Raw genomic sequence first — 13,575 nt, forward strand, 5'->3', positions numbered from 1 at the left:
GGCTCAACTGACCCGTGAGGAAAAAGGGTCGTACAGCAATAAAAAAGTCAGGAATTTTCAGTGGTCGACTCCTAAATGACTTGAATCCGTTTCTAATGCATTCACAGCTTCTGGCTGGTGGTAAATGTTGATGCATTCGAGCATTTAGTGCTTAAACAGCTGACTGCTGCATGCCACTACTTCGAGCGCGCGCGTCCTTGACGCGCGTCAGTGTTCTGCATTTTAAAGGTGTAAACGTCAGGCCAGCCAGCTGTCAGCTAGTCTTTAAACTCATTACTGCCTCTGCTCATGCAGGAAAGCTGGTGAACATTCCTCTGGAGCAGCTCCCCCTCTTGTTCAAAGCAGTCTTGCACTCCTGCAAATCCAGCCTGAGCAGCTACAGGAGCGGCCTATCGCCCTGCATCACCGTGTCCTCTGGAAACTAGGATCCCGCTGGCCCACGAGTGGAGGGAGCGCTCTCCCCTGTGAATGTGACAAGCAGCTACTTTGTTTTTTGTACCTTTTTTTTTTCTATATTTATTACACGACAGAGCTGAATGTATGCTGATTTACACTGTGCACATGCTTCTGTACAAAACAAATGCTCGTAGATGCATTGGTCTTTGGAGTTTACAAGTGTGTATCCAGTTTGCTCAATGTGTCAGTGTTGCCATTGTTAGAGCTAGACATTAAAAGAGTTTATTTTATTCAGCCGAGGGCAGATGGACACATGACAAGTGTTAGAGACTACCTCAAGAAGATGTTATTACTATTGTCAGGTACTTGCTTGCTGTTAAATGAAGCCTAGTCTAAAACCAAATCCCTGCGTTGCTTCAGCACCTCAATCAGAGATTGAATGTTAAAAAACAGTGTGTTTTTGCACTGAAACTGCAAAATGAATTTTAGCAGAATGATTATCTGTGCATAGACACTCAGACATCCTGCTCGTGGGAGGCGGCTTTGTCATTTTAACATTCCATGAGCTAAGTTGTCAGATCTGTGGGATCTTCGTTGAAAAAAGGAGCTTACGGGTATTTGTTACAATCATTGACTGGGGGATGTGAGACTTACAGGAGCATAGCTGGGTTTGTGATTTTTACTTTGATTGTTTTTTTTTTTGTTTTGTTTTTTTTGCTTTGACCAAAGTGTTATGCAATGCTTTTTTACACACCCATTGATGGGTCGGGAGCTGACAGCTCCACAAAAAGATTTCTTATGAGTGAAGGATTGAGATAAGAAATGAATCAGTCTGGGTCCTGGAGGGAACACTCAGTGTCAGACTTCTTGCTAAATGTTGCTAAACTTGCACATTCTGGTGCACACGTATATGCATAGAGCAGACTCTCTCACGATGCCTCTGCTGCCGTTCGTATAGTCCCATGCGTTGAGGCTCTGCTGCTCTCAGAGCCTGGGACTCGGTGCCAACACATCACGTGTTTGTCTACGTCCGTGCGTATCAGTCGGGTCTGGTTCACCTGAAGCTGCTGCAGATAGCTTCTTCAGCTCATCCAGCACCGGAGCAGCTGATTCAACTATAGGAACTGACTTGAAGCTGAACGCGTGTCTTAATCTGGGTTCAGTGGACGGTTGTGGGACACGTCTGATCCAGGCTCCATTTATTTAGAATGTAGAGACTCACCCCTGGCTTGCATACCCTCTGTGGCAGATATGTACATTGTTTGAAAAAAGCCATGCAAAATGGTGTTTATTTTTAAAGATGAGATGATCATTTCAAACCGCTGAACATACGTTTTCTCGTCTGTTTTTATCTGTTTCACGGTGTGTGAACAATTTTGAAATGCAGAAAAAATGCAGTCCTCGCAACAACTCTCTTTTTTTTTGCACACGATGGTGAGGTTCTGAGACCTTGACCCTTGACCCTCGGCCGCTGCCCACCCCGTGTGTTCCTCTCTCCCAGGTCTGGCGGCCTGGATATAAACAGGGTAAAGTGAGTGTTATGTATTGCATTCAGGAGCTCCTCAGTGACCGTGCTGATGTAATTGTAGTAGACGTAGGTTCTAGGACATTGTAGGTCCTTTGTAGAGTTTTTTTTCCACTTTATTTTACCTCATGGTTCCCAACCTGGAAGGCAATGGAGCGAGAGCATCCTGAGCCCAGAGCAGGGCTCCTCATTTATTCTCTTTTTTGTTCCTCTGTTGTGAATGTTTTGTTTTTTGGACTGATGGCAACCTGTACTGTTTACTAACTCTGAAAGATGAACTCATTCCTTATTCCACATCGTTTATACAAACTGTACCTTGGGAGGCGTTTACCTCTTTTTATACTGGCGTTATATAGTATAGGACTCATTTTAATGCAGATTGTGATGTATTGGAGCTATTGTTAGTGCTGAATGAATTGCTTCCACTCGTCAGAGCAGAGGTGGGTGTGTGGACACTGTATAGTGGCAGTAGGTCATGTTGAATATCAAAGAACACTCAAGTAGTTGATCACTCATCTCTAGTGACATTTTAACATGCACACGGTTTTCAGTGCTCAGTGTTTGATGTCTTTTTAGCACAGTACACGTAGATGATTGTGTTATTATTTCTACTACGACTGAAGCAACACGAGAATTCACTAGTGTCAGTGAGAACTGATGCTTAATCTCAGGGATAGAGACTTACTTTGGTCTGAGAGATGTGACGCATCTCGCTGCACCACTGCAAAGTGAGTTTGATGTCAGATGTGTTTGATTTACAAAGCATATTATGTGTCAGACTCTAAGTGCTTTTCTCCACAGCTGCTATTTTGCACTCACCTGTGGGCGCAGAGGTAGTGTGCTGGAGCAGGACGAGGTTCAGGGCGCCGGCCTCGCTCGTTTCATCTGCCAGTAACTCCAGGAATGCGCCTCACACACTGCTGAGATCAGTCAGTGGAGAAAGATCTAAAGAGGCATGTTTTCTCGTAGCAGCAGCTCATATCGATACACCCCACCACAGCTACTTTACTGCCACCACGCACCACTTTTCATACATATATGCAACAAATGTGTTTCTTTTCTTTCTTTGTATTTGTCGGTTGCAGACGATATGAACTTCATCAGCGATTTCTGTATTGAAACTACCTCTTTATTTGTCATCATGTTACTTTCATATAGCTAGTTTTTTGTCTTATTTATTGGTTTCATTGCACCAATGTTCCTTAATTGTCTTATTTCACTCTGTGACCTCTCGGCTTTAGAAGATGGACAGACACTCGGCTCTGTCTACGTGAATATGCTGCCTGCTGTTCCTCTGGGACACGGACCTGCCTGTTCAGCTTTTGTTTCTGATCTTAGACTTTCTTTTCTTCTTGTTATTGTGAATCTGCCACCAAAGATGAAAGAATGTCCGTGACCAACCTCAAGCGTTTAACCAGGCCTTGGTTTGTCTGTGTTGACCTGATCAAACCACGTTCTGTTAGTTGCTGTTGAACCGCGTCCTGATGTGCCACAGTGTGTTGTTTTGATCCATTGTGCTCTAGAATAGTTGTTCGGTTCAAGGTAACTCAGACTTCATATCTGTCAATTCTGCTTGTGATTGATTATCAGCTGGAGACTGTAATTGTGGTCGAACTGACATCTCCTTCTGTTCGTGTGTTTTCCACTCACTCGTGTGACCCCGATGCTGTGACTCGTGACCACGGTCACACTGCAGCCATGTTTATCGCTTACACTATGAAAATATCTGTAAACGAATACACACGACTGACTCTAGTGTCTTAACACTGTTGTACAGGAGCACAAGATGAGAAAAGAGAGAGAGTGCAAAGATTTATTTCTCAGGGAAGAAACAGATTTCCACATGATCCTCACTGTGATCAGACAATTGGAACTCTTTCATGCTTTTCTCCTCAGTAAACTCTTGTCTGCTCCTGTTACTTTAACTACCTGTGAAGAATGTGATCCATTATGTGTTAAAGCATGTTTAGAATGTGTTAGGACTTGAAACCAAATAAATGTGAACGTTATGCAATTGTACACAGATCGTCCTTTATTTGTTGGTCCAGCCTTGACTTTTCTGTGCTAATCATCTGTTGACTGAACGATACTGAGCTTATTGAAGGATGGAGGACAGGTGTGGAGACAGGAGTGCAGTGAAAACCTTTGCACGTGCTCATCCCTGACCTGCTCCTCAGACATATGAAGCACTGTCCCTACAGTGAACGAGCCCAGTGTGTTTCAGCTTGTTGGACACTGACTAAATCCATGCACATCTTATTTTCACTGCTTGTTTTTGTGTTCCTGCAGTAAAGTGTCACATTAGTAAATAGGTTTGCTGTGTCCACCATTGAATTCATCAAAACAAAAGTACAAAACAGCCTCAATGTTTTTTATTGTGCAAAATGCACATAATAATTAGTATCCATCCTCTGGTTATAATGAATCCTAACACATAATGTTATCTCTATTCTGTAGTTTCCAGCTTTGTTAAAACAGAAAAGCCTTTTATGTGTGAACCAATATTTGTGCACACTTTTACTGATTACATTAGTAGTTTAGGTTTATTAGTTTTAAGTGTTCTGTCATCATTTATCAACAGGTTTACTTTGTGCTGGGTTCAGTTTTCCTTCTGTATCTGAATGTTGTCACACAGTTGTTTTGCATTTTTCATTTAGAAAGATGGAAATGAAATCACAATTCAATACATTTCATTGTGGATGCTAACAGGTGACTAAGATTTAGCTGGTTTCAGTTTTTTAGCAATCACTGAATCAAAACTCCCTCTTAACATCAGTTTAATGTCTTTACTCAATGAATTAGCATTTTAAAGAGCTCCTAAGTAAAAATGACGACTACGAAGTGTCTCTCCTCACAGCGAACCTATAAATATGAACATATCCCACCCAGCCCCACAGACCGAGTGCCTGGTGGGTGATGGTGGTCAGGAAGCCTCATGGTTGCCTCATGAGTGTGAAGCAGGTTAGAGATCCAGGAGGCATCACTTTATCTCCCCAAGGCTGACTGAGGAGGGCTTTAAACACACCAAAAAAGGCTCTAATCAAACCATGGTCAAGGCCGCGGATCCCCGGGCACAACAACATGGCTGGGGATAGGCCTGCTGCTGCTCAGAAGGCTGATTCTGCAGCAGATTATGTGAAAGTGATGAATCTGACCCTGCTATCGGCTGCTGGATCTGACAGGACAGCACACATCACGTCCAGCGTGCGCTTCAGTGTTTGGCTGCTTTGACCCATACGAGCACACGCTCAACTGACCCCATGTCTCTGGAAAGCAGGCGGCTGCAGCTAATCCAGGCTGTTTCCTCTGGTCCTTCGTTATCCACCGAGCTTCAGTCTGGCCTCTGCTTCTAAACCAAATCCAAAGATCCTGTGACGATCTGTGAGCTTTTTTAGGAATTCTCAATTGTGTTCACTTAAAAGTGAAATATCGAGATTAATTCTTGTCCTTGAAGATTCACCACTTCATGGGACCCTTCTCGTCAGACTGTAACATTCAGTTTACTTCTGACGGAGCAGAAAGGGGTGAATGTGATGTATGACCAGTCAGATTTGTATATTGTGAGTGGCTTTGTTTAACGCTAAACCTTAAGGATTTTCGCTAATTGAATAACAAACAAACTTAACCACTGTCCGATTGAATCTATGAAACTAAATATGAGCGCATTTGCTTGAGTTTGTGTTAGATGTTTGTTTTTTCAGCCATTGACCTTATTTGATGACGAATGCAATGCATCACACGTGTTGAACTAACAGAACCTTTGTGACATCAGATCTGTGAACTGTCGTTGTAATCGTGTTCTCGTCCACGTGAATCTAAGGAAATGCCGTGGAGGAGAAGCCGACAGAGGACTGTCCATCCAGCCGGAACCAGCGGCACTGGGCTGCGTTCCTGTTTGTGCTCTGCAGATGAAGCCTCCATCCCAGACATGATAAGTCTGGTTCAGGTCCACTGTATTTGCGTCAGCCAGGACACATCAAGTCAAGGCTGGAACTGGCTGTGCAGCTCTGCCTAAACTCGGCACTGGCTCACGCTGCTCCACACTCCTGAAGCGTGCCTTCAGCAGGTGTGGTCCTCCTCCTCCACACTCAACGCCTCTCCCTCTCATCTCGTTCCCCTTGACCCTGACACACAGCGACCTAGAGGCTGATAGCGGGACGACAGCCCGCCATTCCTCACCCCTCGCCAACTGACACACTTCCAGGGGGATAACCTTGCTCCCTCACATTTCTCTGATGCTGCTCTCGTTCTCTGCTTCTATTCTGATGAACATGCAAGTGGACGTCTGATCTGCTGCACTGACAAAATGGTAAACACAACAGTCACGCAAAATACAGGGTTTTATGTATAGACAGCTTTTAAACAGTGGAAACCTAACAAGGTTGCAAGACAAGCAGAACAACATGTGTCCTGCAACAATACAAACCAACAGGCAAAAGTCACAAAGCTCAGATAGAAAAAGCTATTGGATGTGCGTCAGGCCAATGAAAGCAACACTGATTTGCCTGTCTTCTAAGATGTTGTTAATACCCAGACAATCAGCAACAGTCAGCTCAACTTGATTTTCTCAAAGTCAATCAATGATCACAACAGATTTTTAAGATCCAGCCCAGAATTGCGTACAAATGTTAAATACATATCAAGAGGAAGTGTAAATGTGACAAAGCCCCCGTTCGGCCTTGTCTGTTTCTCTCAGATGTCACACAGGCTCTGCAGAGCTTCATTCAGAAAACCTGAACGTCTGTTCAATGAGCGCGAGGCTCAAACACTTGTTTCAGTCAAAAGAAGGGGTCACCGTTAGGCACGAAATAACCAAATATAACGTATTCATCAGCAGCTCAACTCTATGGAGCACACGTCTGCACTGAGCCTGAGCTACTGCTGAAACACTCAGCTCCAACCTACTCAGAGATCAAGGTTTGTAGGACTTATCAGCCCCTGGACTGGTCCTGCCTCATCACATCACTGGTGACATCAGTGGTTGGACGCCTCCTCCTGGTAAGTTATAGTGTTAACCTTAACCGCGTGACACTCATAGCCCGATTAATCATCAACTTCAACAGTACTTGTCTGTTTTGTTCTACGATACTGAACTGTAGCATAAAATACTGCTCAAGGCCAGATACAACAAACAGGTTTGATTGAGACAAAACATAAATGATTGTCCTCATTTACTGTCACCTAAACTTAAAGGTGCAGCCAGTTGTTCTGGCGACGGATTCATTTGCATAGATGCATCTGTGTCTCATGTACTAGTGTGAGACACAGCTGATCCCACGACGCCACTGTTTGTCAGCACATAAACACAACTGCCTTCTCTCCTCTGTTTTGCGCTTTCTTCAGTCTCATGTCCGTGCTTTTCTAAAGGCTAATTACCAGCCAGTGTGTGGTGGCCTTGATAATGAATGTGATTCTGGCACAAATCTATACTTGAACATCTGGTGTACAGATAATCAGTCTGCAATATATTGATGTTGAACATAAATAATTATGTGGTGAGGAAAAGAGATTTAAGGACACAGAGGACTCTCTTAGCTCCTATTTTCTGTTATGAAACCACTGCGCTAGCTTTTCTTTTGAATAGAGTTTGGATAAAGTGTTGGTTAGAGGTTAAAAGCAGAACAAAAACATGAGCAAATAAACTAAGTAAAATCTTACATTTGAGATTTTTTATGGATAGGGATAAAATATTGTAGCTCTATTATTTCAGAGTAGGAACCAAAAATCCATCCATCCACCATCTAAGACTCTGACTGCCTGGATGTCTTAATTTAGGCTGTGCTTTTAAATATATTGCAGTTTTTGTGCAAATCAAACAAGAACAGTTTGAGCAACACATCCAACACAGTCATTTGTATTTTTTATCATATCAAATAATAATAATTGAACTTCAGTGATCCACAGGGAAATAATCTCCTCATTTTTACCCGTCCCCTGAGGGAAGCAGTGCAGCCACAGTGCAGCACTTGCTCAAGGACACACCTGGTGCTCGGTGGGTTTGAACCTGGGACGCTTCAAAGCCAATGCTCTACCAACTGAGCCACCACTGTACTAGTAACTACTAAGCAGGTGATTCACATCTGTATGAATCCACTGAAGACTAAGGCGCGTCAGGACTGAGGTTCCACCCGGGTTCCACCCTCACAACCTCAGCTTGTGGCTGGTGGCGCGTGTCCACAGAACAGACTGAGAAGCACTGTGGTCTGGTTCCACCAGGCCTCAGCTATGCAAGTGTTGCTGTGGTGGGAGATAATAATACCACAATAATTATCATCATAATAAGATAACGAAGAATGCATTTAGTGCCAGACAGACCTTAACCACTAAGTACTTGGAAACATTTCTTCCTGCTAGTTGTTTTTCTGTAGTGAGTAAAAATGTCTCAATTAAAAGAAAATGCTCCTTTTACTTTTATTGTATGTATGAATTTCTTAATTACCTTTATAGTTGTATGCGCTTCTTTCATAGTGAGTTTGTTTAATACAGGCCTTTCACATTGTAAGCATGTGGATGATTCCAGAGACGCTGCCCTAATGTGATTGATTACACGACAGGAGATATTTTAGGAACAACCAAGGTTACATCTGATTGTAGTCTTAACCAACAGCGTTTTCCTATTGTTGACTAAACACAAAAGCAACACTGTCCAGAATAGGAGTTGTTCAATATGGAGAAACTTGTGAAGGGCGAGTGGTGATTGATTATGCCTTCTACCCCCCCCCCCCCCCCCCACACACACACACTCTCCAACCCCTGTTACCGTGGTACTTAACGCTAATAAGGATGCTTATTCTATATTGACTGTCCCACACAGTACTTCAAATGTTTGCTGTGTGACTTGTTTGGTTTCTGACTGATTCACGTCAGACAGCTGATGTTGGATGCTGTATGTTGTATGTTGTATGTTGTACACACTGGGAGCCCAGTGACTGAACTACATATAACATGTGGTATAAGGGTGTTTCGGACCAAACCACAGTTGATAGTTGATTTTAAAAGGTTATGTTACATGTGAACTAACACAAGGTGGGAACGGTTTTGAATTTAAAATAATGGCATGGTTTTATCAAGGTCGACTGAATATGATGTTTAGGACAGGAGTGAGCTGGTAGATGGGACTTGAATGGATGCTTCTAATGACAGTAAAAGAACTCATGAGCATGATTTGTACAAATGAAAACATCACAGCACCAGTAAAGACCTGAGACTGGTTAGTCAACATCACAAAGGCATTCATAATTCTCCAAATATTACAGTCCTGCTACTATTGCATCAGTTACTCACTTTTACTTAAATAAAATCATGAAAATACTACTTTTGATACCATAGTTTAATTTAATTTAAATGCTTTAAGACTTTTATTTATTTTCTCTTGATTTAAATTAGGATGTTTATCATCCTGTGGGATTAGAAGGTTTGTAGAAGTCTGATTATCAGACACAGGAACTACTGTATGAAGTTGAAGTCTCTACGTTCTCTATGTCTAGACAGACTCTATCAACCACAATAAATCATCTTCTGACTATTTGTTAATTAATTTGCATTGTCCTTTAAAGGCCACTAGTTAACTTATATTATTAATATTACAGTAAAATACAAAACACGGGCGGCACGGTGGTGCGGTGGGTAGCACTGTCGCCTCACAGCAAGAACGTTCTGGGTTCGATTCCCGGAGGCGACCCTGGTGCCTTTCTGTGTGGAGTTTGCACGTTCTCCCTGTGCTTGTGTGGGTTCTCCAGCTTCCTCCCACGGTCCAAAGACGTGCATTAGGTTGATTGTCTTCTCTCCATTTTCCTGTGTGTGTGTGTGTGTGTGTGTGTGACTGATTGTCTGTCTCTGTGTTGCCCTGGCGACCCGTCCAGGGTGTACCCTGCCTCTCGCCCATAGCCAGCTGGGTTAGGCTCCAGCACCCCCGTGACCCCGCACTAGGGAGTAAGCGGCTTAGAAAATGAATGGAATACAAAACACTGAACTCAGTGAATTAGTGCATCATTGATTGTCACTGTAGCCTATGTTAAATTTACCTTTTATGCAAAGAATTGGATCCAGGTGAGGAATAATGATGATGAAAACTGAGTGGAACTTAGTTTCTTAAAACAGCTCAAGGCGATGTATAGATGTATGTATAACTCTTTGCTGTATAGAGTTGTATTCAAGTGTTTATTTGATTGTTTCAAAGAAAACAGGAAATAGATAATAAAACACGCAAAGCAATAAAACACACTTCTCATGCTAATTGTACAAAACTGTAAATATACAACAGCAAAAGCAATGAACAAATGTAGACTGACCCCATGATGCCAAGTCCTCATACTCATCCTTCATCGTTCTCCTTAAACTACAAAGGCTTTACATTAGTGAGTCCATGTGCAATAGCTTGTTGTGATTCAGTAATAAAATGTTAATAATTAATCAATTATTAATTGTAATTATTTAATATCTTCTCCAATCAGCCTTTGTAGTGAGATGCTTCTTCCACTCACTTGACAAGCTTTGGCTTTTCCATAGGGATCAAGTGTATAGATTAGCATGGGTTTGGACCATGTAGGATGACACTTAGGAAAACCCCCGCCACGTCTGCGTTCCCTCTGGGCCATTGTAGTAGTTTAAGTGCTTTGTTGTGATTGTGCTGGAGCTTGGTCAAGGACAGACACAAGGACACTGAATACATGCTGTTCAGCACTAAATCTCACTATTCTTCTCGTCTCATTGTGGGACACAAAGCCGTGGTGCTCTCACCTGTTCACACAACTCTGACCCGTCGTATACATTCACCAATAAGTCAAATCTAAAACTCAAGACCGTGTATCACAAGTGGGAAATGTACCATTCTGTAGAATTTAAAAATCTGTCATGTTTTCTGTCAGAAGACACGCTTTGCATGGAAAACTATTGTTAAAGTAATAAGGTACATAATTAGGTAATAGGAAAGATATAAATGTCACAACACAGAAGGTGAATGTCATTCTAGCATCAATGGACTTCTTGACTCCAGTACAATATCATTTACAATATCATTTGCTAGGATTTGAAAAAAAACGATTTAAAGTTTTGGTTTTGGTTTTAAACCTCTGATGAATAAAAGAAATCCTGATGTTACAGCAGAGGATGATGAGGGTGGAGTTAGAGAAGTACAAGTACAAGTTATGCCTGAGTGAGAGGAAGACACGTCTGCATTCATCATGTTACCAAGTTATCAGTGTTGGACAAATACAAACACAGCAACTCACAGTGGGCTTGAACACGTTCAGTGGCAACGCTCACAGGTCCAAAAGAACCAGCTTCACACGTGGTTCAGCAAAGCCCGTTAGACAGTTCAATGGGAAAATGTGCTGGTATTAGCATCATGACAGCAAGAAGAGCTGCCGCATTCACTGTACTGACTGAACATTAAAATAAATGTGAACACGGTGGCTGGAGCGTGTCCTGAGGGTTAAACATGCTCTGTCTGTGGCAACGGCTGCTCTGTTAAATAAGGAGCAGGAGGAAGCTGGTTTAGTGTGCAGTCAACTTATGTATGGAAAACAATGAGCTAAAGGTGAACAGCAGAACAGATACCTCACAAAGTTTCCTTTATATAATCAAGGTCATTTTGTTTTAGTACTTCATCTAATGAGTGTGATTTGGGTTTAGCTGTGTTTGAAGCATCTCAGCCTCCGAGGGTTCAGACTCAGGACACGTCTGCAGCCGAGCGGCAGCAGCGCATTTCACCCAACGTTGTGTTCTTCATGCTGCACTGCTGTCTTCTGAGCTCAGTCGGGGCTTTTATGAGCTCAGTGTGTGAATTTGCACAGATTATTTCCTTGCTGCCTTCACCCACAGTGATCTGAGTGCTATCATATTTTATCCACATGGATCCTGCCACCGCAGCAAAACCTGGTGGTGGGTGGGGGAGCACGACATGAACCAAATATAAGTGATGAAGTCAAAACACATGCAGGGCTTTTGTCCTTCCCTTTATTTATTGTGCAAATACATCTGGGAGACAGAGACAGAGCTTGTCTGATGCGAGGGATCCGCTGATCTGTAGCCACAGCACACTTGCAAAACAAAATGGTGCCAGAGACAAACAGCAGATAGGCCATTCTTCTTGCCCACGGTGACAGGCCCGGTTCAGTCCGGCCCCCTCCTCCAGGCTGCACGGATGACGGACGTACAGAACCCTGCCGAGGCTCAGGAGTCAAACAAACGAAGAGATGGAACCTCCCTGCGTGCACCTTCTGCTGAGTCAGCAGTCTGCTGGGCTGGGCACGTTGTTTTAAACTTTCTCTGTTCTTGCATAAGATGCAGTAGTAACTATACAGCTATATAGATGACATATTTTTATATATAATAATATTAATACTTTTATCTTTAGGTTACATTCATGTTGTCAATGCACATCATATGACTAATTACCATTTACTATTTAAATTCATTGTCAAAGTGTTTTGCATTTATTCATAATTTATTATCCTTTTTAATTTTGATCAATTTATGACAATGATGACTTCATGATCAAGCATTATTTTTCCAGCTTATTCCAGTTATAGTTCTTCTGGTTTGATTTAGTTGATTTTTTTAGCACACGTGCAATTTCTAGATCCAAAAATATGCCGCAATATGGATTTATCATCTATTTCTATGTTAATTATTTAAATAACAACATTTGAAACAACAAATTTTATTTAATGTCAGCGCTCATTGGGATTCATTGTGATTAATTATACATTCGTGCTCAGTACTGAACATGTCTCTGAACTTTTAAACATCTGTAATGGATTGAACATGATCATATTCGATATATGAGAGCATATGAAGCTAATTTTTGTCATATACTCTCCTCTCTACATCATCTGCCCAAGTGGCAATTTGACAGTTTAGACACAACATAAGAGGCACGAGTGACTTTGTAAGAATTACAATGTCACAAGCTGTTTAATCATAAGCTGAGTACAAAGTCGTCTATAAGCAGTAGGTTATAGGTGATTTCTTTGGGCTTTATCCCATCAGGGGTCACCACAGCGAATGATTTGCATGATTGATTTGGCAAGTTTACACCAGAAGCCCTTCCTGACGCAACCTCTCTCTGAGGGAATTGAACCCGTGACAGAAGCACGTAACCACTGCACCTCTGGGGCCGATGCAGTCATAGCTCATAGTTAAAATATATACGCTGACTTTCTATTTATTGGCTTGACAAGATGATGATGATGATGAGGAGGAGGAGGAGGAGGAGGGGGAGGAGGAGGAGGAGGAGCAAAGAGGTTTTTGTCACTCACTGAATGCATCCATCTGACGGTCCAGGACTGACAGCGTTTGACTCGTGTGTGTTCAGCTTCCTTAGAGTCTACGCTGCATTTGAGGAGCCGCTCTTTGTTGTTTCCAAACAATGACCCCTAGAAGCGTGGCAGAGCCTCAGCATCCACCCTCTGCTTCCTGCCCCAGCTTACAATAGTCAATTTCAGATTTCATAGCTCTTACCCAGCAAAATACCCTGTCAGCAACAGTTATTATTAATGTTTGTGAAACCGCTGCACTAAAACAAAGACAAAGCCTGTGTCAAGATAAAAATAGACACAAGCTGAAGAAGCAATGACTCAGCGTGTACATTAAATATTACACATATGCACACACGCTTTCACACTTTGTTACTAACTGTTTTCTTGTGCAGC

General features: G+C 42.4%; 1 protein-coding gene across 4 annotated transcripts in view; it reads left to right on the plus strand.

Moving 5' to 3' along the window:
- LOC114845892 (nuclear receptor subfamily 6 group A member 1-A) overlaps positions 1-3,940 on the plus strand; it is a 53,504-nt gene extending 49,564 nt beyond the window's left edge. For 3 of the 4 annotated variants that reach the window (XM_029134456.3, XM_041068484.2, XM_029134457.3), the window contains one exon: positions 295-3,940. In XM_029134456.3, the coding sequence (XP_028990289.1) occupies positions 295-425 (131 nt within the window). In that variant the 3' untranslated portion in view covers positions 426-3,940. The remainder of the gene's footprint in view (positions 1-294) is intronic. The other variant, XR_008693229.1, reaches the window with a different exon arrangement.
- Positions 3,941-13,575: the final 9,635 nt, after the last annotated feature.

The sequence above is a fragment of the Betta splendens genome, chromosome 19 (assembly GCF_900634795.4).
Source record: "Betta splendens chromosome 19, fBetSpl5.4, whole genome shotgun sequence".
NCBI lineage: Eukaryota > Metazoa > Chordata > Actinopteri > Anabantiformes > Osphronemidae > Betta > Betta splendens.